Here is a 24,979-nt window from a genome sequence, read left to right on the forward strand (position 1 = left end):
ATTTTCTATTTTATTTTTCCTCACATAACACAGATTCACACAGTAAATACTGTCTTTTGAAGGACACTTCACAGAAAAGTCAAATAAATCCAATCATCCAGACAGATTCAAAGTGCATTAAATTTTAGTCCTAACAATGGGGTAAAGTCCTATTTATTAGTAAAGTATTTTCTATCTAACCAAACCCACCAAATTATTGAATCACTGACTTGCAGCAATTGTTCCTCCTTGACAAGGACTTCATACCGAGTTATGGCTGTTCACTAAAACTGACAACACAGGAAAGCATAGCATTACTCAGAGAATTAGTAGAGAAACCCATGGTAACTCGAGCCGGGGGAAACTGCAAAGATCCAAAGCTCAAGTCTTTGTGGAGCAGGGGTAAAAAGAAATCTACTGTTAAAGGAAATACATTCTCCTTTGGAGTTTGCCAAAAGCATTTTAAAGCACGCAAAAAAACATGGAGGGAGATGATATTGGTGGCAGCTTCATACTGCATGGATGTTTTTCTTAAGCAGTCAAAGAGATATGAATTCTCAGTAATTAAATCCCTCGGAATGGTTCGTTTGCATGCCCAAAGATTCCGCCAGTCCGTTCCGAGAATGTGTGATGTACTTACGTAATGACGTAGTATAAAAGCTACGCAACTTGAAAAATATCCAAGATGGCGTCAAGACAGACGTCTTCCAAAATATGGTTATATTTCACAAACAAAAAAGGACAATGCCAGGGTAGGTTGTAACATGTGCACAGCTTTGATCACAATAAAATGCTGAAATACGCCCAACATTGTTAAACAGTTGACCACACGGAATGCAAACTGATTTGTACGAATGTTCGATACGTTGCTTAGCGACAGTGGGAGCTTCGATAACACACCAACACCTGCCATGACCACCTCAGGTAACGTTAAGCTCTTTCAAGTCCTGGTTATTTTATTAATGTTAGCCTCATACTTTACGAATGATCTCCATCTCACAACAGTCATAAAAAGGAAATTAGAGTATGGGTTCAGATTAGGCTCATTTGTCAGATTTCACCTTTTGAAAAATAATCTTGCGCAGTTATAAAACATATTTTTCATTTGACCCGCGTTTCTGCATTTGAATGTTTTTTATTGGACTGATATGCTATTCTAATCTTAAATGTCATGCTTTGATTAGCTGTAAGCAAGAAATCATCGTTAACAGAAACAAAAACTTTAAAACATCGGTATGTGTGGAGCTAATAATGTGGCTAACTTGCGAACTGAGTTACTGAAATTCATGTAAGTTTCATTATTATTCAAATTTATTGAATATGACTGTAGTTGAGAATAGCCAGAGTGTTGCTGGCTCAGACGTAAGCTCTTGCACATTTTTAGCTACCTCTTGAGGCGGGGGAAAAGGAAAAACGACAGAGCAAATAAATAACATCTGGCACAGTTTAAGTCTTGAAAGATCCTTACTGAAAGGACAAACATGTAAATGTTTCTGCACAAAAACAGTTGATGTGGAAAAAGTTGTATTCCGTGTCAAAATGTTAATTTGACAGCGAGAATCTGATTTTTCAAGTCAGGTTTAATTTTGTTTGAATCAAATACAACATGGTGCATTTTTTGAATTAAAGGCTTTATTTTATTTTCTAACTCAATTAGAATCAACAAGTGATATTGATAAGGGATCAATTTAATCAATTACCATCTCTACAGAGAGAATCTGGTCTGAGCTGAGAAGCTGGATAGAGCTAAATTTAGCGCAGTGTTGCAAAAAAAAAGAAATGAAAAAAAAACAACAACAAAAAAACACTACTAACAATGTAAAAGTCTTGAGACTGAGAAAGATGTTCACCTTCCAGCAGGACAGCAATCCTAACCATATAGCAGTATCAACAGGGGAGTAAAGTAGATTATTTAAAGCATTTTCATCTGTTTGAACAATCCAGTCAAAATCAAGATCTAAATCCAATTGAGAATAAGTGGTAAGTAATGGAAAGTGATGTTCAGAAATGCTCTCCTTTAATCTGAAATATGTTAAGCAAATGCGGTTAAACATTGTACTGTATCGGAGGAGTTGATCCATTCATGCAACACTTTTCAGATATTTTATTACAAAAATGTTAAATCCTGTTTTTTTGTTTGACTTTATATTTTAAAAAGCCTTTAATGACTTTGCTCTCCAAGTCAACACTAACTGTGAATCCTTCACAGTTTTCTTCAAGCAAATTGAGTTTGTATCTCTCCACTTTTATTCTATGGACCATTGATTAAATATGATCCATATTTAATCAATATGGTTATATTAATCTGAAAATATAACATTCTTTTCAGATTAAAGTGTGTTATATTTACTTTAATCTGAAAAGAGGATTCCCTTGATTGACTGCTGGATATGTATGCTTGTATATTAGGGGTGCAACAATTGCAGTTTTCTGGCTGATCACCACTTACCGATCTTTTAAAAACCTTAACTTACCAATTCCGATTTTGGCCAATACCAGTTTTTTGTCTGACATGTTGCTCAATATATCAAGAAAGTTGCTGAATTGGCAACAATGGGGTGACTATTGCTAACTGTAAATGTGCAGATATGACCTGGTTGGCCGGTTTATCAGTCAAACCTCTCTCACCAGAGAAAAGAAAAGCATAGTGGCTGATTTTTAGATCTTGCCAAGGTTTTTAACATTGGTGGATAAGATCGGCTTCACGTGTAAAAAATCGGCCGATCACCGATAAATCCGTTGGCCGATAAATCGGTTCACCCTTAATCTGTATGTGGTGACTCTTGAGGCACTGATTCCAGTTGCTGTCCCGGCCTGGCAATTTGTGACCCATATTCTTACGGTATACTAAACTATGTTTAGTCCTGTCAGTGCTGCTAATATCCCTGTTGTTTGTGCTTTTTAAAAAAAAAAAAAAAAAAAAAAAAACCCACACATTTTCCTCCTACTACTACTTAACATTCCATTAATATGCATATCTGTCACAGTCAGCTTCTTTAGCAGAACTTTTTTTTATATTGTGTAAAGAAACTGAAGTAAAAACATGCTTGTTCGGTAGATAGAACAACGCTGATTTACTATTAATAATTTGTTAAAAAGCAGTAAATACTAAAACATTAACATATTCCTTCAGTATGCCCGCTTCAAACTTATGATATCCTACAGCGAAACTGCAAAGGTTTAATTTCTTCCTACTCACGATTGATACAACTGGAACACAGAACAAGCAAACATAAGTCAAAGAACTGGCATGCCATCCTTTAACTGTGGACACAATCGTGTTTCTTCGAAAAGACGCGGAAGCCAACATGGTCTGGTATCTTGTCACCGACATCTCGGGCCAATCCAAGCCCTGTGCTCAGCACCCAGAATGCGGCTGAGCAGCCGGAGAGGGCTGGAGTAGAAGCAGCAGCAGCTTATAGCCTGATATACGAGGGACCGCTAGCTTCATGTCAGCCGCGCAGACATCACTGAAGTAGCAGCAGTGGAAATCTTCCAGCGGGAAGGAGGGGGGAGACAGAAGGAAGAAGAGCGAGAGGACGGGCAAGAAGGGATACGGGACATCATTTGATCCGACAGGAGTAACTGTTTACGTTGATTCGGTTTCAACTGTTTTGAAGAGCTCCAAAAATAATAATAATCATAATAATTAAAAAAAAAAAAAAAAACACCAGCAGGAAGGTTAGCTAGCCGCCGCCATCTCCTCTTAGTCGGAGCGACTTCCACACCATGGGGAACGCTGCAACCGCCAAGAAGGGCAACGAACTGGAGAGCGGTGAGTCCTAGCTATCGGTCAGCTTCGGTGGTGTTTTATAAGTCCTGTTTGTCTTAACTCTTTCCAGTTGCTAGCTAGCTTTAAACTCTGTTTAGAATAGTCCAAACTGGCAAATCGTTTTACATCTCACTCGTCACACATTCTCAACATTATCAACCACAAATGACTGAATACACATTTCTTGTATTTTGTTGTATCTTTGTAATTTAAATGTTGCCCAAACCATTTTGCTTCCATGTCTTGGAATCCAGCAATAGTAATCACACCGTGGACGGGCAGTTAAAACGCATTGGGGATTTGTTTAAGTTATTTATTGTTGTATTTTTGAAATTAGCTAATTCAAAGGGGGTGATTTTGTTTTCCCTGGAACTTAGCTAGCCCGCTAACTTTAGCCTGCATGGTGGTGGGGGGGGGATTAGCCTTAGCCCTCCGAAGGCCCCTCTGTCCCTCATGATTGTGGTGTTAGCAGTAAAGGCCTTCTACAGTTGCAGCCATACATTGCAATCTTTTCCTGTCAAAAATACTCGGAAATGGGTGAGAGAGCGAGAGAGAGAGAGAAAAAAAACCCTTAGCCCGTCATTGCCTCAACATCCCTGGTGGAGAATGTTGTTGTCTTATAGTATGTTTGGCCTCAGGCTGCTTTTCAACACAGCCAGCTGTGTCAGACAGAAACTTTGCACTGATGATCTTCAATCTGCAGCGTTAAACCAGAGAGCCGTGAATAATTGTTCTAAATGGGCATTAAATTTTCTCTGAAGGCAGTGTGGGGATGTTTCTGCCCCCTCTCCAGGGCTCTGCTGTCACGTTTTTATTCTTAGCTTCGTAAACAAAGCTTTCTCCCTCTGTACAGCAACATGCCCAAATATGGTGAAGAAATGACAAATTCCCTCTTTCCATTCATAAAACTGGGACCTTGCTCTTGTCTGCCCAGCACAAGCATGCAAACACTGAATCGTGCCATTTCTGTTTGTTCAAAGCCCCTCTTCTCTAATCATGCTGTGGTAAAAGTCCATCAGGGTTCACTTCTCACACTCGGCTTGTCATTGACTGTAGCAGCTTGTCATCGGACCTTCGTCAGAGGATAAGGGGTATTACAAGCTTTGAACGCTTTGACGTAACTCGGCCTAGGCCGGTGTTGCTTTACGCTCCTATACCCTGATGTGTGCAGCTGATCATTGCCGAAGAGCTTATGTTGTAGATCATAACCCTGGTTGCAAACTGGGAAGCTTGGAGTGCGGCTGTTGTTTTGATTTGCAGTTCACGGAAAGTTTCCCATCTTCGAGATCTTGAAAACACACAAACCGTCTGTGTGCAGTTATGGCCCGAGTTTGTTTAAAGTAAAGTCACTTTATGATGCTGTGAGCACATTTGTTTGAGATTTATTGACCTGTTGAGAGACACCAGGCAGGCATGGTGAATTCTGCCAACCAGCAGCACACACACAAACACACAGAAGACAATCAGATCAGTGTAGAGTATCTAAACTTGCAGCCACTCCTTCTGAATCCAGCTACGATCCCTGACTCTTAAACCTGTTTACGCTGACACAGTGCCCTGAGCTGTAGATCTTTCTGGAGTGTAGCCACTCTGGAAGGGGTGACCTGGTTACCTACAGTGGTATATGTTTACTGTACATAAAGATGTCTCTGACTGGAACGGATCGTGGAGCCACCACACACTCACAGTTGGACAGCAGGATTAAACACTTGCCTTTGCGTCACCTATTTTGCTCCACAGTACTTCCATGTACAATGTTCACACTGTAGTGTAACAGGATAGGCCAGCATAACTCAACGATGGTATGCCCAGCTCAGTTTTAGCACTGGAATTAGAAATGGTCGTCTGGCTGAAGGCTTGGTTGCAATTCTCCTATAAAATCTTGAAGCAAATTTGTTTCATTTGAATTTGTCTCATATTGTTATTTGAACAATATTTTTACTTCGAAGCACATTTTCTTTTCCTGTGTTATCATTTTGATCTGTTTTAATGTGCATGACCGACTTTTCTGCTGCATTCCATTTTATTACACCTGTTCTTCGACTGCCACCATAGACAGTTAGTCTCTGTTCAGATTCCTGAAGTGATTATCAACTTTGTTCTCATTCCTGTTGCTTTTCTTTCACAACATATGCTTGGCATTTGTAGATGTTGTTCTATACTTATTGTGTACTTGAACTCTTGTGTTTTTTTTTTCTCTGTCTTTTCTTCTGTATCATCCCATCCATGTGGGTGATTGTTCCTGCAAAACCATGGTGATCTATAGACACATTTGGTATGCTTAAAAAAAAAAAAAAAAAAAAAGGGAGATCAGACTAGCCGAACAGCAAAGGGTTCATTGTGGAAACTTGCTAGACGTGCTTGCTTTTCATGTGATTTGATCTTTTTTTTTCCTTTTTGTTTGTTCTTTTTGTTGTTTTTTTGCACTCTCAATCTGGATATCTACGGTGTATTTCCTATACATTGGTTTGTTTTTTGCTTAAATTTTAAGCTTGTTTTGTGAGACTCCTTAAAAGGCTCCGGGTCTGTTCTCCCCTTCACCAATTTGTACTTTTGCACCCAGCTGTTGCCATCTCGTCCTAACATACTCCCACTTCTCACTGGTAAGCATAGCACTGTGCCTAACCATTATGCATCAGTGAATTTATCCTGGTGTTGAAGTCATTTGATCAGTCAAAAAGAAAAATGATCCCACAATCTAAATAACACAATTTTAAATAAAGCTGGATGACATGGTTCATATTATCAGTCTATCCATAATTATTGATTTGTTTTTTTTTTCTTAAATGTCTGAAATACTGCCAGTCTGTTGATGTGACTTTTCCTGTTTCATCCACAGTTTTCACTCCACGCTGTTGTTTTTTTATTTTTAAGCAGTTATGAGGCAAAACCCGAAACTGCTGATACCCTAGTTACTCAACAGGCTGTTGCTAGGTAACCAAAGAGTGAGTTGGTTGATGTTACCCACCTTGCTCAGGTGTCCTAGAGAGGTTGTGTGGCTAAAGCCTTTCCTCTGCCTACATCCCCCAGAATGCTGTGCGGTTCTGGATCAGAGTTCAGTGAATTATTGAAAATTCTATCAGACGTATTATCTATTGATGTTGAGCGCGTCTATCGCAATATATTGTTATTGATTTATTGTCCACTCTGGCCTTTAAATTGAATTTAATTGAGTTATTAAATTAAATAACTCAATTAATAAAATAACGTATTGAGCTATCAATTAAACTCAATAAGTTATTGAGTTATTAATTAATTAAATAACTCAATAAGATCAATAAGACTTGGTCTTATTGGAGAGTTACCAGCCAAAGGTTTGAGACCAGAATCAGCCAATGTTCTCTTAATCTGATCTGAATAGCGATCAGCAAGTTAAACACAGAAATTTTAAGCACTCTGACTGGATTCAAAAGCACTACCTTTACTAAAGAATGTGCCCTTTATTTTTTTAAATTATATGTTTATAGGCCTAAGCACAATTATTCATCAGACCTAATAGAAACCCAGAACAGGAAAAGCCCTATCGTTGCATCTCTCAATCTTACTACCTGTTTTCAAGGCTTGTGGTTCTGATCTCTGTTTGGGCCAAACAACTGTTGTAAAATATGGCAGATTAGATCCAAAAATAGAGCCGCGTAATGTATCAGTTATATTCATCATCCCAATTGCATCATAAGTGCAAAGAACTGCTTGCAGGTAATATTTGGTAGACTAATATATGTCAGGTGCAGTGCATTCCAACTGTGCTTGTCAGTCATATGTTTGTTCAGGTGGACGGACTCCCTCTGCCTGACTAAGACCTCAGTCTGAAAGAACTCCAACAGAGAAGTGGGGTATTCACGATAACGACAAAGTGAAAGAAATTTGACTTAAATAAAATTGGTGTCATTTTTGCAAATATTTAGCAATGCAATCAACATTTCTTGTTTTCCTTATATTGTGGAGCCCGTATTAATTTAATAATGAGTGACATTTACTCATAGCTTACAAGTCAAAAACAGAACATGACCCAACACTCAATTATTAATTGTCAAAGCATTTAAAAAAATACATTTTTAAAGCCAGGTACTAATTGATGTGAATTTTAGACGGCTTATTTCCATACCTGGAAAAAGTTGTCGTACAAATCAACCAAAACTGCAAAAATGGTAAAGGGGTGAAATGACTAACATCCTCCTTTAAGTGTTTTCTACCAGAGGTGATGCCCAGAGAAACAAATCCTGTGGTTTCTGAGGGATGTTTTTCCCTGTTTGACTTAGACTACTAAATAACAGAAATGCTGAGTTTTTTGGCATGCATCACTCATCTGCCTGTCACCTCATTGGTATTGTTGTCTTGTGTTTTTGTTTCCTTCCTTTCCTTTCATTTCATATCCAGATGAGAGCTAACTCTGCTTGTGTTCTTCCTCCTTGACTTGCGTTTTTCCATTTCCTACTTTTCTTCCCTTCTCCTCTTCTCCTCGGTCTATTTGCTAAGACCAGTTAAGCCCCAAACGTGTGGTGAACCTGAATGCAAAATTGCTTCTACACAAACTAAATATATGCCAGCTCACTCTGTCTGTGGTGCGTCTCATTTTTCTTCCAGTTAAAGAGTTTCTGGCTAAAGCCAAAGAAGATTTCTTACGGAAATGGGAAAACCCACCACAGGTCAGCCTGATTTGTTTGTTAAACGTAACATTTGTGTCTTGGCACATACAGTAATAACCCGAGGTTGTTTCCACAGTGCTCAACGTGCCTAGAGGACTTTGACAGGATAAAGACTCTTGGTACAGGCTCATTTGGAAGAGTCATGCTGGTCAAACACACAGAGACAGAACAGTACTTTGCCATGAAAATCCTGGACAAGCAGAAGGTTGGTGGCAGCTTTATTAAGACTATAGCTTTATTTTCCAACAAGTATTATTGTTATATGCAGTAAAAATGTTTAGGGTTTAGTAAAACTGTGCCATTTATCATATCCAAGAACATAGTCACCTTTGTACTTAAAAATGGCATTTTTACTTTAGAAAAATAGATTATTAGTAGCTCCTAGTTGCCTTGCCTGCTTGAGTTCCTCTTACTCTTCCATTGCCGGGATCTGATTGACAATCTTATCTCTGCATCTGTCAGGTGGTGAAACTTAAGCAAATAGAACACACATTAAACGAGAAGAGGATATTACAAGCTGTGAGCTTTCCTTTTATCGTCACACTCGAGTACGCCTTTAAGGTATGCTTTGCTTATCTTGACGTGTAGAAATTTGAAAAAAAAAAAAAAATCCTTTAATTGGTCTTCTGGAACATTTAGGAGCCTCTTTCATTTCTAGGACAACTCCAATTTGTACATGGTAATGGAGTACATTCCAGGAGGAGAGATGTTCTCTCACTTAAGACGAATTGGAAGATTCAGGTGAGGATTAAATGTAAATTATACAAAGTGTTGCTGTGCAGTGGTGCCTTGGCTTGTTTTTTTTTTTTTTGTTGGGTTTTTTTATGTGGTTTATGCTAGATTAAACTCTGTCTACATTTTCTTCCAAATGCCCCCCCCTCCCCCCCTTTCTCTTTATGCTAAACGCACATCTCTCAATTTCCAGTGAGCCACACGCACGATTTTACGGCGCCCAGATAGTGCTGACGTTTGAGTACCTACATTCATTAGACCTCATCTACAGAGATCTAAAACCTGAGAATCTTCTCATTGACAACCATGGCTACCTTCAGGTGAGCTGCAGTGCAGACCATGAATTTATGATGCTGGAGCATTTTGCGAAACGGTTAGAGGTCAGTAATGCGGCATTTTCCCTACAATTTTCAGGTGACAGACTTTGGATTTGCCAAGAGAGTAAAAGGAAGAACCTGGACGTTGTGTGGAACACCAGAATACCTCGCGCCAGAGATCATTCTAAGCAAAGTATAAACTTGAATTGTTTAGTTGATTATGATATACTTTTTCCCCCTAAAGAACATAAAACCCCTGTAGTACTTTTCTAATTGCCCTTTCCAGTTCTTCCCAAGTGTAATACCAGTAATTCTTTCCTCTGTCACTTTCACATCTTCACAGACACGACCTTAATGGTTTCAGGCCTAAAATAGACGGATTTATGCATTGCCAATAAAATTATATTGCTGTGTAATTACGAGCATCCCATATACCCATTTACTCTGGTATTCGCTGCTGGGAGTGAAGGCATTTTATTTTTTGTTGACTTATGAGTTATTATGAAACCATGTTGCCTTCCAGCCCCTCCCATCAATGTTTAACCAGCTCAACCATTGGCCCTGTTCATATCTGATGTTAACATCCGTCTTTGCTGATTTAGATAAATGTAAACCTCGCTAAGCACACCACTTTGCTCGTTTGCTTAGCAAAAAAAAAAAAAAAAAAAAGTCAGAAATAGAGCAAAAGTTGACACAACTAAGAGACTTTGTTCTGCCGGAAGTAGCGGATATAGTCAGTGGGTTTCCCTGGAGAAACAATTTTCAAGCCTTTTTCTTCACCCAGTAGATTGATACGCAACCTTTTTCACTGATTTCAAAGACTTTTTGCTCAGCATGTGAGGCTGCTTTGCCCTCTGCCCTCCGGTTTAATCTTCATTCAAACTTCATACAACTAATTGTTGTGTTTTAACATTAACTGTGTTGCTGTAACCACTCATTTAAAAAGTGTCGGAGCACATAAAATATATGCCTTCGAGCATTTAAATGTAGTGTTTATTTGTTCGCAGGTCAGTCTTTGGTTGTTTTTTTTTTTTTTTTTCTTTCTTTCTTTTTTCTGCCTGGGACGTTTAACACCTGTGTTTATCAGATTTAGATCCAACAGAGAATGCACACTTTCATGATGTCAGAAGGCTTGTTTGTTTTAGACATCTGCCTGGTCTGTTTCAGGGCTATAACAAAGCCGTGGACTGGTGGGCCCTCGGAGTTCTCATCTACGAAATGGCAGCTGGTTACCCTCCGTTCTTTGCAGATCAGCCGATTCAGATCTATGAAAAGATAGTGTCTGGAAAGGTGAGAAGGAATTTTCCTCGAGGGGAATTTACATACTCCAGAGCTACTGCAGAGTATGATGAAATATGGAATTTGGCTTTAGGATGTTCCAGGTCTGGATAAATATGACAGAAAGAAAGTGGAGTATAGAATAACATTTTTTCCATATTTTTTTCCTTATTTAATTTTGAAAACACAAAATCTGAATGTGAAAAAAAATAAAATCTTGACTAGGAAACCAAAGCTGCCCATAACATAACTGACTTTATGCTGTTTTTCTCATCTATCTATATATGTAATTAGAAAATTGATTATATTAATGTTCAGTGAGTAGTCCATAGAACTGATCTGGATCTAACTAATACTATTTAATTCTAGATCTCTGCTTTAAATTGCTTACTAATTTTTTGAAATTGTTTTATGAATTAAAGACTATGCTAAAAATACCTTTATTTTTTTTTTCTACATCTGTGTCGTTATATCATGTCTGAATTTAGATATATGGCGAAAGACTGAAGAGGGTTTAACAATTCCAAAACAACACCAATAATTTAATCTGAAACAAAAAAATAAAAATAAAAAAAATCTCAAGATTTGAATCCTGAATAGTTTATTCACTTTAAGAAACTTCAAAAATGGAAAGGATGTTCGATCCTTGATGGCTTTTCTTCCAAGTATTGCATGTAGAATTTATGAAGAGCCACAGTTTAAGACCTTTTGAAGTTCTTAAGCTTTCTTTTCTTCCCTTCAGGTACGATTCCCGTCCCACTTCAGCTCTGACTTGAAGGACCTGTTAAGAAACTTGCTGCAGGTGGACCTGACCAAACGCTACGGAAACCTGAAGAACGGCGTCAACGACATCAAAGGCCACAAATGGTTTTCCACAACAGACTGGATTGCAATCTACGAGCGAAAGGTAAGCCGTGTTTTATAACAACAATAACCATTATGAGCCCGACCCATGTTAACTGCTTATTGATTTATGCTTGTTTGGGTTTTTGGCCGTTTTGCTCATAAAGTTTCCCAGGTATTACGCCATGTGGTGTTTCTAGAAAGTATAGCATTCATTTGATGCTTTGTGTTTATTTCTTTTGTTGCCATAATGACCTTTTGAAATTGTGCTCAAAAAGTTTAACTTTGGTTTATCAGACTATGACGCGTTCCTCCACAAGACTACTTACTGTCTGGAGGGAGTTTTCAGGAATACAGGAGTCACTCGAACAAAATCGGTACTGATCAGAAATCCCTGCAGCTTCCTCAGTGTCGCCCTCAAGCTCTTGGTAGTCTTCATCACCGGTTTCCATCTTGTTTTTATCAATTATGGAGAAGAATCAAACTTTACAAATGTGACTGTTGTTCCATATATTGCGGCTGTGTTCTCCAGAAGTCTTGACGGTTGAAGCTAATTGAAAGACTGATTCAACAAAGTTTTAGTTTAAGGTAATGCACATTTATACACCCAGATTATTCCATCTATTTTATTTATTTATTTATTTATTTTGCATTTCACAAGGATCTATTGTATTAGTCACATTAAAGGTAGCAAAAGTGGTCTTTAATATTTCAAATAACAAAAAGTTTGTTTTTAACTGGCCTCTGTAGACTCTTAAAATGAAAAGTATTACGTTACATTGATATTAATCACTTTCAAAAACTGAAATCCCAGCCAGCAGTTGCTATTTCACTGTTCCACTTTCTTAGTTTGCACACAAACATGTCATATGTTTTCGTGTGTGTCACTCTGGCAGCCAACACACTCAGTATTTAGTAAATATAAAGCTGATGGAGGTGTGTTAACTGGTCTGTTAAAAAAAATTGCACAAAACGTTTCAATTTGTGCTAAGAAATGTGACCGTTTCAGCTGCTGCTTGTGTTTTTTAAAGTGTGCTATCTGGCTTTTAGACTTGCTTTGATTTATGCAGAAGAGTGTTTAAAGATTCAGTGTGGAAAATAATGATGTAGCGCATAAAGAATGCAATGAGAGCCGAGAGTTTTAGTAGTCAGTTTAAGAGATAATTTGGTGGAGGAGAAAGTCACACAAGACGAAGATTCATTTTCTTCATCAAAGTAACCTAACATCACTACATGCACGCAGAAACTTGATTGTAAAAAACAAAAAAAAAAACATTTAATGCTCTTGATAGCATTGCTTTACCACATGGTGAGCATGAAATAGTATTGCCTGAGCATGAGATAAGATTTGTTTCCACGGTTTGATTAATTTGGCGGCCCATTTTTGTTAATACCCTTTAACATTTTGGTTAATTTGAACGCGCGAGATAAGTGTTCATACAGTGAGACGAGCACAGCAGACTAGTCGTTCACTCAGGGAAATAAACAGAGTAAGTTGGATGCCTCTTAATCAGAGTTAATCCCCCCGAAGACATTAATTAGTGGGGTTTTTAGAGAGATTTGGGCATGTTGTATTTTTATTATGCTTCTATATAAAATGTCTAAAAGGGACAATTAAATGTGCTATTGAAGCAAGAGGATCAACCCCTCCCCCCGCCCCCCTTTCCATTGCAGAGTTTCAGTAAAGTTTGCATGTGCTTATCTTTATTAATGTGATGTTTTGATGATGTCTTTTAAAGCTGTCTCCTTTTGGAGGTTTACTGACTTTATATGGAACAACTCAAAGACATTTACCAATTATTTGGGGCATAAGGATTGGATTCATGGATTTTTTTTTGTCATCCAAATAGAATCAGAATCACACGTATTGGGTTATAATAGGTGTTGAACTTATCAACACGTTTTTTCATTAAATGTATTTTTAAAAGTGCACTTGACCTGAAATTCCTACCAGATGTAAGTAATGACCTATTCAGTCCATATTGATGTTAAACGTACTTTACAATGGGTATGTTACTGGTGCTCCACATTATGATAGGCTTGGTGTTTGCTGTTCTTCATTCTAAAAAAAAAATTCCTTCCATCAGATCAGTCCAAAATTATTGCACTAGGGTGTTCCAACATGACAGTGAAGCTAACTGGATCAAAAATGTGTTGGAATAGACGAAGGAGGCCGATTTTAATTTTCTGTAATGTTCCTGACGTCAGACTGATTGAACATTTCTGAAAAAAGCCTGAAAAATTGTGTCTTTGTCTGGTAAGCAACCAGTTAAAATGGTTACTTACCAGACAATAATCAGCCAGATTTATACCTGGATCTCTTGTGACAGCTGGTCTTTCATCAACAGTCACAGATCATCTTTGTGTAAAAAAGGATCTCTACCTCACTTTTGAATTTCATGCCAACCGCTCTTGCAAAGCCTCCTTCTGTGACCTCCGGAATGTCTCCAAACTCCACCCTGTTCTCTTCCTCAAACCCCGAACAGCTGGTCCATGTCGTTTATCTCCTCCAGACTGGACTACTGGAATGTACTTCTCATCGGGACCTCTAGCAAAAACCTACAGAGGCTCCGATACATTCAGAACTCTGCAGCTAGAGTCCTTATGATGGCGTTCAAACATGAGCTCATTACCCCCATTCTCCACTCTCTCCACTTGAAAAAATCCGTCTTTAACTTTTTTTTACTTTTTACTTTGCAACAGAGGCTTAGTATTTGACAGCTTCCCAGTTAGTTGTCCTTACAGACAGTGTGAGTAGGAATCTAAACCTCATCAAACTCCTCCTCTTGTTCTTCCAGGTGGAAGCTCCATTCATACCAAAGTGCAGAGGCCCCGGGGACACGAGCAACTTCGACGATTACGAGGAGGAGACTATCCGCATTTCTGTAACGGACAAATGTGCAAAGGAGTTTGCAGATTTTTAAGACAGAAGAACATGGATATATCAGGGAATCATAACGGGGACCTTTGCACTCTTCTAAAAGACTTGGGATGGAATGAGGACCATCTTCTTTTGTTTTTTTTTTTTTTTTTTTTTTTCAGATCTACGTAGTCCCTTCATTCCACAAGGCTGAAAGAGGTCGCCGTGTTCCTTGAGTGTTGAAAACTTCTCACCGTCAAAAACACCTGCGTATTAAAGCAGACAAGTCACTCTTTGTTTTTACTTTTCTGTTTTTGTCACTTTGAAGGCAGTTAGTTTTTGGATTTTTTTTTTCCCAACTGAAATGTGATATTTTTTTTTTTTTTTTTTTTTTTTTTGATTTTTTGAAAGGGAGTGGAAAAATTGAGATTGAGATTGTGGCCAGTAACAGTCCACACTCTGACTTAGGAGGTCATTTGGCACACAGTACAGTGGGTTGGTTTGCTTTTCTTTTTTCATCGTCAGTGTAATTTCGATGTCCACTTCCCACTAAGTTGAGGCAGCGTACCCAGCAATATTTGGTCCGTTTGGTGCATATTGCAGTTTTTACAACAAAGAAATATTGAGTGTATAAAGCATGACCAAACAGAAAGTATCTGGCTGACAAAAAAAAAGAAGCTCTTTCCTTTCTTTGCTTTTTGCCTCTGAAAGCCAAATCAACCCCACAAACAGATTTCACTTTTGTTTTTCTTGTTTTTCCCACACCTTCACACATTTGGAGATTGCAGCTGGCAAAGCTTGCATTAAATAAAATGCAAGTCCATCTGTGTGTTTGCTGAATTTGGAGTTGGATAGTTGCATTTAAATGATATACTCCGCCATCTTGCTGGTTTTGGTCGGGGTTTGTTTTTTGTTCTTGTGTTCAAGGTTAGTCTTTGCCCCTCAATTTTTGGGTTCCCTCAGGACTTTTTGTCACAAGTCTGTAGGGAGAATAGATATTCATTAAAGGGATATAAATTAATAAAATCCTTTTTGAGGATTTGGAGTGTTTTAAATCAAAAAGGTCAGTGTGCATAGTGCTCACGCTTTGTGCCTGAGCACTATTAATATTTTTTTTTTTTTATGTATTGAAGAAGATGTTTTAAAATTTTAAGAGCGAAAGGGAAATATACACATATATATATGACATATTTATTATATATCACCCCAAATAAATTTGTTGAATTCTTGTAACAGGTTTGCAACTCCTAGGTATGCGTGTTTGAAAGCTTGATTTCAAAGTTTGTCTCACAGAACACTGGCTAAACTGAAGACTGCTCCTTTGTATCACATGTAACCCTGTTCCTGTTAAGCTCATAACATCCATATATGCATTGTTTCATATGTTTTTATTTATACACGTTAGAGATGCTAATAAATTTTATTTTTAAAAGTGTTTAAGTTTGACAACTATCTTATTTCAGCTTTGGTCGTCCTATTTATTTATTTATTATTTTTTGAAGGATGGACGCTGCATGAGTTCAAAGCTCTCTATACCGGTTATCAGAGGAATCGGTAAAAAGGGGGGTTGTTATTTTTTGCGCTGGGAAGACTGAAAAATCTGATTTTTTTTTTTTTTTTTTACTGTATAGAATTAGTTTTTTCATTTTTTTTATTTACTTTCAAATTTTCAGAAAAAAAATTAAATTTCACATCTTTTGTTAAACCGATCAATATCGCCCAATAGTACAACATCATACAGGCAATCTGTGAGGAAATCAAGCTCCTCTGTCTCCTACCTGTGGTTCTATTGCCATTTGCAGAAATACATATCTTGGTCAGAAACAACCAATCAGAGCCAGGAGGAGGGTCTTAGTTCAGTCATAAGCATATTGTTATAAAGTCACCAACTGCAGCTTTAATGTATTTTTTGTGCATATGTGAAGCAAACAGTTGAGTGTTAAAGTTGTCAATATATATTAGAAACTTACGACTTATTGAAAGATTATATGCTTTAGTGGTTAATTATTGGATAAACATATTCTTCCTTTATAGAAAGAAACAACATACATGCTAATATAAATGAAATACTTAAATTATTTTGTTAGAATATATTTTTATTCCTTTTTTTTACCACATTTGCCCGTTTTAGTAATAATTTCGATTTTAAATGCATTTTAATTTTACCTGTATTTCATGACGAGTAGTCCATATTAAAAATGGAAACAAAATTATAAATCTTTAACTATACAGAGACTAATTATTGTTTATGTAGTCACAATTTATTCAAAGCTGTTATTAAAGTCACACCTAAACTTATTTAAGTCCCATTGTAAATCATTAAAAACACACACACAAAAAAATAATTTCTTATATTAATAGAAAATACTCTATTTTGTGTTTATGTTTTATGAAATAAATTCCATCTACCCTTCACCAAATAAATTATCCAAAAATATCCATGTGAATAAGATACGTTTGTAAACAAGATTTCGCATCTGTAGGGTTTTGGCTCTTTGGTTTTGCCGTAGATCTTCTCCTAAGTGTTTGATGGGTAATGTAGTGTAGCAGTAAAACCACGTGGGTTGTGGCGTTGCTGTGAAAGTTACGGAAACATGGCGGGCTTAGAGCTGCTCTCTGATCAAGGATACCGCCTGGATGGAAGAAAAGCCACCGAACTACGGAAAGTTCAGGCCCGTATGGGAGTGTTTGCCCAGGCTGACGGGTCTGCTTATTTAGAGCAAGGAAACACCAAGGCTCTGGCTGTCGTCTACGGTCCGCACGAGGTAAGTACATCTGGAGAAGTGAATGGCACAGCAGAGCAGAGTAATTAAATAAATTCCCGTTATTTTAAAGAAATTACCTCTTGTTAGAAGGCCGTAACTTTAAAATGAAGGTTAAAAAATGTTTATTCGTAATAAAAAAAAAATAATCCAATCATATTTTCTGTTAAAAGATTGATTTTTTTTCTTACAGTTAGGCTTTACATGTGTAAAGACGGCTTCCCTCTAATTTAATTTATAGCATTTTTGTCATTTCATTTTCATTTAATTAAATCATGTGAGTCTAGGGAAAGGCCTATCAAAACAATAGTATTGTTATTTTTATAGGCGGTACTATAAAAAAACAACAGTACTGTTGTACTCTTGTAAAACAGGCTGTGGGAGTTTTGCTGTATTAAAATAGTTTTATTTTATAAATTCTAATACATTCTTATAAAATATCAAAAATTGGAACAAAACCTGTATGGTAACAATATGTTCTACATCTATTTATCCAGGATAAAGATATTTAGTTAGATGCTGTTACGCTCAGAAATGTAAATTATCAGCATATATGCCATAGTAATTTGGGGAGGAATGACGCACAACCCATTTAATATTAAGTTTATTTGTTGGACAACTTTTAATTTATTTGAGATTTTCTCTAATCCACACAGCATCCAAAATATGCACTCAAAATCACCTGTACGTATACTCACCAACTTTAATATTAAAGTTGCAGAGAAACCACACCCTTCTCTGGGCATCAAGAAGATCCAGGGGTAATTGGGACTTGATATTTGATACTAACCCAGCATCTTACTGTTGGCATGGGTTATCTGTTCCAAAATAATTTTTTATTCATATTTGTTTGGGATTGTTTGGTAACATAATGATATACTCTGTGTGGGCAAGGGAACTGGTGTTTCTGCATCTCTTTAGTCCTTCCTGAATATTATAACCATCCCTAGGTTGATTTACCATACCTTTAATAGCTGGGCTTGAATTATTTGACATTATTGTCTGTGTCTGCCTCAGATGCGGGGCTCCAGAAGTCGGGCTCTTCACGATCGAGCTGTTATCAATTGCCAGTACAGCATGGCCACGTTCAGCACAGCTGAGAGGAAGAGGAGACCACACGGAGATCGCAAATCCACTGAGATGAGTCTCCACCTGAAGCAGACGTTTGAAGCTGCTGTGATGACCCAGCTCTTCCCGCGCTCTCAGATAGACATCTATGTGAAGGTAAATTAAAAACTGAAGGTTTACTAAGTCCAACCGGCTGTGTTGCATTAAATTTATGTTTTCTCTTCCAGATTCTACAGTCAGATGGAGGGAACTACAGCGTATGTGTGAATGCAGCCACATTGGCAGTCATTGATGCAGGCATCCCCATGAGAGACTACGTCTGCGCCTGCACCGTAGGTTTTGTCGACGAGACTCCCCTTGCCGACCTTTGCTATGCTGAGGAGAGCGGAGGAGTGAGTTCTCTGGCTTTGGCGCTGCTGCCCCGAGGAGGACAGATTGCTCTCGTTCAGATGGACGCTCGACTTCATCAGGACCACCTGGAAACTCTGATTGAAGCCGCAATGACTGCTTGTAAATCTGTGAGCAAGGTGCTGGATGAGGTGGTGAGGCAGCACCTCCAAGAAGCGTCGGTGCTCTCCAGAGAGTAACATCTTCACTGGGATTCTGAAAGAAACTGTTTGCTTTCATTTATTTCATTAGAAGCATTTCTTTATACTTTTGTACGTAAATAAGCCTAACAATGAAGATGTCAGTTGTTTGCTTCTTGTATATGAAATTTGAATAAATAATTTGTTTTATGAGATTGTTTAGATGGACAGGAACAAAATGGAAATAGGTATGAGAAGCAGTTAAAAATGCTGTAAATAAAATATATAGATCTATCTTGTAGTCATATTTTTGTCAGTTTATTTGCTCTCCCTCAAGCCAACAAAACCATTTCTGTGCCAATTTGCTGAGGCAAGAATTTATTTATTTTTTGCCTCTATCCTGTTAATCCAGAGGAGTTGTACTTTGTTGTTGAAGTTGCAGAAACACAATAAATGTAATACCTTGTTCTTTCAGTGAAGCGTATGTATTACTCTGAATTTACAATGTTTTTGTTTTATTTTTATGAGCAAAATTAAATCGAGGTACAACTTTAAACAGTTGTATCGGCTTCCTAATATCAATTTAAATTGGGAGCTACTTTTATTTATTTTTGTTCATTTTTCATATAAAAATTTTATTTAAAGATTACCTTTGTGTTATTTTTTTTTCATTTTCAATTTTATTTCGATGCATTTTTTAGCGGAAGTCGGTCCGCAGTAAATACATTCCCACTAAAACAAGGAAATAGCACCGACTTTTAGCCAGCTGCTGCTCTGATGAAACCTCGCCTCTGCAGGTGAATGTCACTACTATTCTGAGGTAAGCTTTCGTATATTTGAAACGTTATAAGACACATCTTCGTCACCAAAAACAGATCCTTATTGAGGATGAATACGTGTTTCGGGAAATTTACAAACTCAGAAAACTTGCTTGGTAACTGGTTAGCATAAGGCTAATCACAGAAGAGCTGTCATGAATACTGTTGAGACAACAGAGTTTGATCAATGAATGAAAACTCAATATGTATGTTTGTTTTGGAGCGTGTGACAGTAATATATGCGATTATGTTCCACATTATAACTTCTTAAGATAAAGATTATTAAAGTGTATTTCTTAGTCGACGTGTATGTACGCTTCCTGCAGGACCCGGTGTAGGAAACGAGAAGATGGGACTGCTGTCTGATCCCAACAGGAGACGGGCTTTGATCAACCTTTTGACCCGCCTCAATGCTCCGATCTGGTGAGTGTCAGTCGCAACTGGGTCTTATTCAGCTTTGTTTTGTGTTTCATCATTTTAATAACATCCTTTATTTTTATAGGATCCAGACTGTCTCGTGATCTCTTTCTGTCGTCTAAAAGTTTTTATTGAGGTCCATGTGAAGCATAAGAATTAGATCCATCAACTAGTTTTATTTATAGAGCACTTTGCTTAGATAATTTGTTTAGATCTATATTACGCTTGAGGTCAAACAGTGTTAAGAAGTGCTGTCTTTGAGTAAAGGTTATATCTTTAGGTTAGCTGAAAGTTTTTAGTGTTAAGTTCCTCTAAAATTTTTGCTTAAATTTTCGAAATTAGAAATAGTCCTGTTGTTCTTAAACGGGACTACAGTTTTACATTTTGGCTCGGTTTTGTAAATAATTTTCCTTCTTCTCTTTCTGCATGCCAGTGCACTTTGCTACTTCGCCGGTGTGTGCTGGTTTATGGGGTTAGCGTTTGAGCCGTTCACGTTGCGGACATACATGTCGGAGAATGCCATGGGGTCCACCATGGTGGAGGAGCGCTTCCCTTCAGGAGAAAGAGCTCTGGCCACAGGCAAAGAGTTTGCTGCTCACAAGAAAAAAGTTGGGTATGTTTTTTTTTCCTTTTTTTTTTTTTTTTCTAATGTTTATCTTGTCTGTTGATTTAATTGAAAATCCCAACATGAGGTTGACATCTTTGCAGTGGGATGCCGGTGGATTGGCTGGTGAAAACGATGCAGGCTCAAGGGCTGGAGGTGTTCACCCAGAGCTTCTCTCGCACGCTGCCCTTTCCAGATGAAAATAAAGAGAGATATGTACGTTTATTGCCACAATTAATTTCCTACATTTGCACTCTCTTCTCTTTTTATTTCTCTCAAATATTGACTGACTGTACCGTTCTTAATAGATTGTGAAAGGTACAAATGTCTACGGGATCCTTCGCGCCCCTCGAGCTCCACGAACTGAAGCCCTGGTGCTCAGTGCTCCTTGCAGCCCCGGCGACAACAACAACCAGGCTGTGGGGCTGCTGCTGGGCTTGGCTCACTACTTCCGCAGTGAGTAGTGCACCTTCTGACTGTTCAGCGACAATCTGGAAAACCTTGAAAAGATTTGTCACTTAAATTCAGTGCCGACGACTCAAGTAATTCTTCTGTGGTTGCCAGGTCAGGTTTTTTGGGCCAAGGACATTATTTTCCTTGTGAACGAGCATGACTTGATTGGTATGCAGGCCTGGTTGGAGAGCTACCACCACACCAACACTACAGGTGATCATCCCGTCAAAATAAATAGCAGAGATCCTCGAGTAAGAGGCGCAAGTCACATGTACTTGATTTAGTCAAAAACAATGCATCTTGGTGCGTGTGTTTTTAAAAAAATTTTTTTTAATATATATTCTAGGAATGGACTGGTCTCCATTACAAGGACGCGGTGGCTCAATCCAGGCTGCTCTGTCCTTGGAGCTCAGCAGTGACGTCATCACCAGTTTGGACATAATACTGGAAGGCCTCAATGGCCAGTTGCCAAACCTGGATTTGGCAAACCTCTTCTACGCTTTCTGCCAGAAGATAGGAGTCCTCTGCACCATCCAGGGCCGGGTAAAGGCCTGTAAACACATACAACGTTATCCGGTTAGCAGAGCTGAAGGATTATAGCTTTTTACTTTCATTTGCCGGTGCTTCTGTAGCTGCAGAGGAACGACTGGGACAGTGTGTCAGGCTACAGCCACGCCGTCCAGACCATGATGCTGATGGTAATGAAGCAGGCCAGCGGGCGGCCGTGGGGAGACCACGGTTTGTTCCTGCGCTACCACATAGAGGCGGCCACCATCAAGGGCATCAACAGCTTCCGCCAGTACAAGACGGACATCACCACCGTCGGCAGGTCAGAACCGCAGATTGCTGTTCTTTTTATTGTTTTATTTTTTTTTATCATAACCCTAAGTCATATTTTTCTTACATATGTCTGTTTATCAGATGTTCAGGCTTCAAGGATACAAAGCATTTTATGTGTTATTTTCTCCATTTTGTTCTCTAAAAGTTTATTAAACTGCATAAGTTTTACATTGTTGTTCAAAATGTAGCTTAAAATAATCACAAGCGTATTAAGGAAAATGTTGTACTACAGGTTTATGTGCATATCAAAAAAATCTATATCATACAGAATAAACAAATTTTTGAATAACCTTGTAATATCACACATTTTTCTTCCACTTGATTTTCCATTAATATGCTTGAATACAGCACACTGACCAACCACCTCATGCACCTTAATCACTTGTTCCTTCTCCCTCAATGAAGGATAGCTATCAGGAATTATAAAGCCTTTTCACTGATTAAATGTTATTTTCTAAAACTTTGTCAATGAAATTTCAATTCATATCTGGAAATTTTAGCATCTCTGATGTCTTTTTTTTTTTTTTTTTTTTTTTACATTTTAGACTCCTGGAAGGAATGTTTCGAAAACTGAATAATCTTCTGGAACGCCTTCACCAGTCCTACTTCTTCTACCTCATGCCATCACTTTCCCACTTTGTCTCTATTGGATACTATATGCCTGCCTTCGGCCTCCTCGCGGTCATCCTGCTGCTTCGTGTATCCTCTGATGATGATTTCACCTTTTTTTTTTTTTTTTTTTTTTGTTTTAGCTGAAGTCAGCGTAAAAAAAACATCTGCTATTACTGACTGAATCTTAGCTGTGCAATCTTTCCATTTCTCCTCCTTGACTTTAAGTCCAGGCGTTGGACCTTTGGGTGCAGCTTGTCAGTCCACCTGCCGTAGCAGCGGATGGAGTTGGTGACATCGCTCAGGTTAGAAATAAACACTGATAAATTGATGACAGACGAAGGCATTTTGTTCCTGCATATTCACCCATAAAATCCCCCCTGAGTGCAGCAGTCCAGCCCTGGGGTTCTGTCAGTGTTGACTCCTCTGGTGATCAGCCACCTGACCGGAGCGGCCCTGTACATCCTGCCAACCCGTTTCCAGGAGATCGCTGTCGAACACTTCCCGGTTTCGGAGACCGAAGCCGTCGTCCTCACAGCCATTGCTGTTTATACAGCAGGCCTGGCTCTGCCTCATAACACACACAGGTACCGAATGACACAACCTCTGACACTCGACTTTTTCATTTATGCTCAGTCTTTTTAACCAACAGTGTCCGGAACGACACTGTTGGCCACAAATTTAAAAGGGCAACAAAAAACAAAGGCCTATTTATGTAATCTTGAGTCCAACCAATATGTGGATACTTTGAAATATAAATAGAATCTGTCCTCTGTAATATTCATTTCTGATCATTTCGGACATGCAGGCAGGATTTGTATCATGATTTCGCTCCAGGTGAAGGACACAAGGAGTCAAATCTAGAGCTACTACAGTGTTAAGTTGCTATGTATTCTGGCAACAAACCGTATAGACTTCGATTTAAAATCCATCCATCATTCAATCAGTCATCTGATGTCATTCAAACATCGCAGCATAAGAACTGACCAACATTATGATTAAATAAATATTTAGGTTTGCCTGTGTTGTGGATTTGGATTAAGTCTTATATTTTAGATCTGACTTTTTACCACTATGCTGACATCAATTATGGCCATGTTTCCTGTATCCCCAAACACTGAAAAAAACAAAAAAAAAACAAAAAAAACTTCTTCTGATCAGACTCTAATCATTGCTACATACTGCTCTACATGCTTAGCTGGATCAGTTGAGGTGATTTGGTCATGCCTCAAGTAAAAATGAATTTCCTTCCATATTGAAGCGGAGACAGCTGTCACTTTGGCAGTTTCTGTTGTGTTGCAGGTTGTTGTCGGGTGAGGGGACAGAGCAGGGCTGGAGGGTGCTGAAGCTCGTTGCCGTTCTGTACCTGGCCGTCCTACTGAGCTGCACAGCCCTCATTAACTTCTCCCTGGGCTTCATCCTGGCTCTCACCCTGGTGCCCGTCGCTGCTTTTGTTACACCCCACGTGCCAAAGTAATTCACCGACGGTCATTCTTTGGTCAACATTTGTGTCTCGCCAAAATAAATCTGAACTGTGATCAGATTTTTTCCACTCTCTCTCTTTCTCTTCAGAACTTTGTCAGCTGTCGTCCTGGTGATCCTCAGCCCAGCCTTCACGCTCCTCTTCTCTGTGTTTTTCTTCCAAGAGCTGGAGGAAATGCCTGTTAGCTTCCAGGACGGCTGGCTGTTGTACCTGTCGGTTATTTCGCAGGGAATCCTGGACCACTACTTGTACGGTTCTCTGGTATACCCGCTGATTGCCTTGATGGTTTATCCGTGCTGGCTGCTTTTCTGGAACATCCTCTTCTGGAAGTAGACTGCAGGTCTGCTGCAGGCTTCACACTTTGGGATGATCTCAGGTTTACTTTTTTGGGGGGGTGGAATGTGAAGAAATATGCTTAGATCCACTGGAGAGTTAAACGAGGACATTTACATTGCGAGAAACAAATGACTGTGTTTTTTTTTTTTTTTTTTTTTGTTGGTTTGACATTTTTACTCCAAGTTTGTATTTCACCTTCCAGAGATTGCAGCCATTTTGTGGCCAACTAGAACATTTTAAGCGGTGCATAAAGTGGTTTGTACTTTACATAACTTTTAACAGTTGTAGGGGAGGGGGACATGTAATAGTGGACATAACTACAATTTTTCCTTTGGTAAGGAAAGTTGATTTCATTTTTAATACTTTGGTTTGTGGTACTTGAAGAAAAGACTGCACTGTTGTTTTTAAAAACTGCTTGAGGGACAGGATGGTAAAGATATTAGCCTGATAATTATTGTGACGCTATTAGTGGATAAGCTGTTAAGCGAGCTGCCACCGATATTTTCTACTTGTTTTTTGTCATTTTTGTTTAGCGAGACGTGTTTATTTCGTATTTATAACTCACAACGTTAAATATGTCCAAAACTGAATCTGTGTTGTGTTTGTTTCTGCTTTCGTTTCACTTTCGAGCTTTT

General features: G+C 38.4%; 3 protein-coding genes across 4 annotated transcripts; all 3 read left to right on the forward strand.

Moving 5' to 3' along the window:
- The first annotated feature begins 811 nt into the window (after window positions 1-811).
- LOC106955448 (cAMP-dependent protein kinase catalytic subunit beta-like) lies at window positions 812-14,587 on the forward strand. 2 transcript variants are annotated; one of them, XM_015045643.1, is made up of 10 exons: window positions 812-903; window positions 8,336-8,397; window positions 8,474-8,602; window positions 8,860-8,958; window positions 9,056-9,138; window positions 9,323-9,449; window positions 9,544-9,639; window positions 10,614-10,736; window positions 11,467-11,631; window positions 14,366-14,587. In XM_015045643.1, exons 1-10 carry the CDS (start codon window positions 834-836, stop codon window positions 14,489-14,491), a joined length of 1,080 nt encoding a protein of 359 aa, XP_014901129.1. In that variant the 5' UTR covers window positions 812-833; the 3' UTR covers window positions 14,492-14,587. The 2 variants fall into 2 exon arrangements, with proteins under 2 accessions (XP_014901129.1, XP_014901130.1); XM_015045644.1 differs by lacking the exon at window positions 812-903 and adding an exon at window positions 3,261-3,754.
- Window positions 14,588-16,910: 2,323 nt separating this feature from the next.
- On the forward strand, window positions 16,911-19,258 carry exosc4 (exosome component 4). Its single transcript, XM_015045651.1, has 3 exons — window positions 16,911-17,192; window positions 18,207-18,413; window positions 18,485-19,258. The coding sequence occupies exons 1-3, from the start codon at window positions 17,022-17,024 to the stop codon at window positions 18,842-18,844; spliced, it is 738 nt and encodes a 245-aa protein (XP_014901137.1). The 5' UTR covers window positions 16,911-17,021; the 3' UTR covers window positions 18,845-19,258.
- A 234-nt stretch (window positions 19,259-19,492) lies between these two features.
- gpaa1 (glycosylphosphatidylinositol anchor attachment 1) lies at window positions 19,493-24,931 on the forward strand. The gene is made up of 13 exons (XM_015045645.1): window positions 19,493-19,604; window positions 19,929-20,025; window positions 20,453-20,632; window positions 20,728-20,839; window positions 20,932-21,079; window positions 21,188-21,289; window positions 21,423-21,619; window positions 21,709-21,905; window positions 22,462-22,615; window positions 22,759-22,830; window positions 22,916-23,112; window positions 23,828-23,998; window positions 24,098-24,931. The coding sequence occupies exons 2-13, from the start codon at window positions 19,952-19,954 to the stop codon at window positions 24,339-24,341; spliced, it is 1,848 nt and encodes a 615-aa protein (XP_014901131.1). The 5' UTR covers window positions 19,493-19,604; window positions 19,929-19,951; the 3' UTR covers window positions 24,342-24,931.
- Window positions 24,932-24,979: the final 48 nt, after the last annotated feature.

The sequence above is a fragment of the Poecilia latipinna genome, unplaced genomic scaffold (genome assembly GCF_001443285.1).
Source record: "Poecilia latipinna isolate Pla-1442-1.1 unplaced genomic scaffold, P_latipinna-1.0 Scaffold736, whole genome shotgun sequence".
NCBI classification, from domain to species: Eukaryota; Metazoa; Chordata; class Actinopteri; order Cyprinodontiformes; family Poeciliidae; genus Poecilia; species Poecilia latipinna.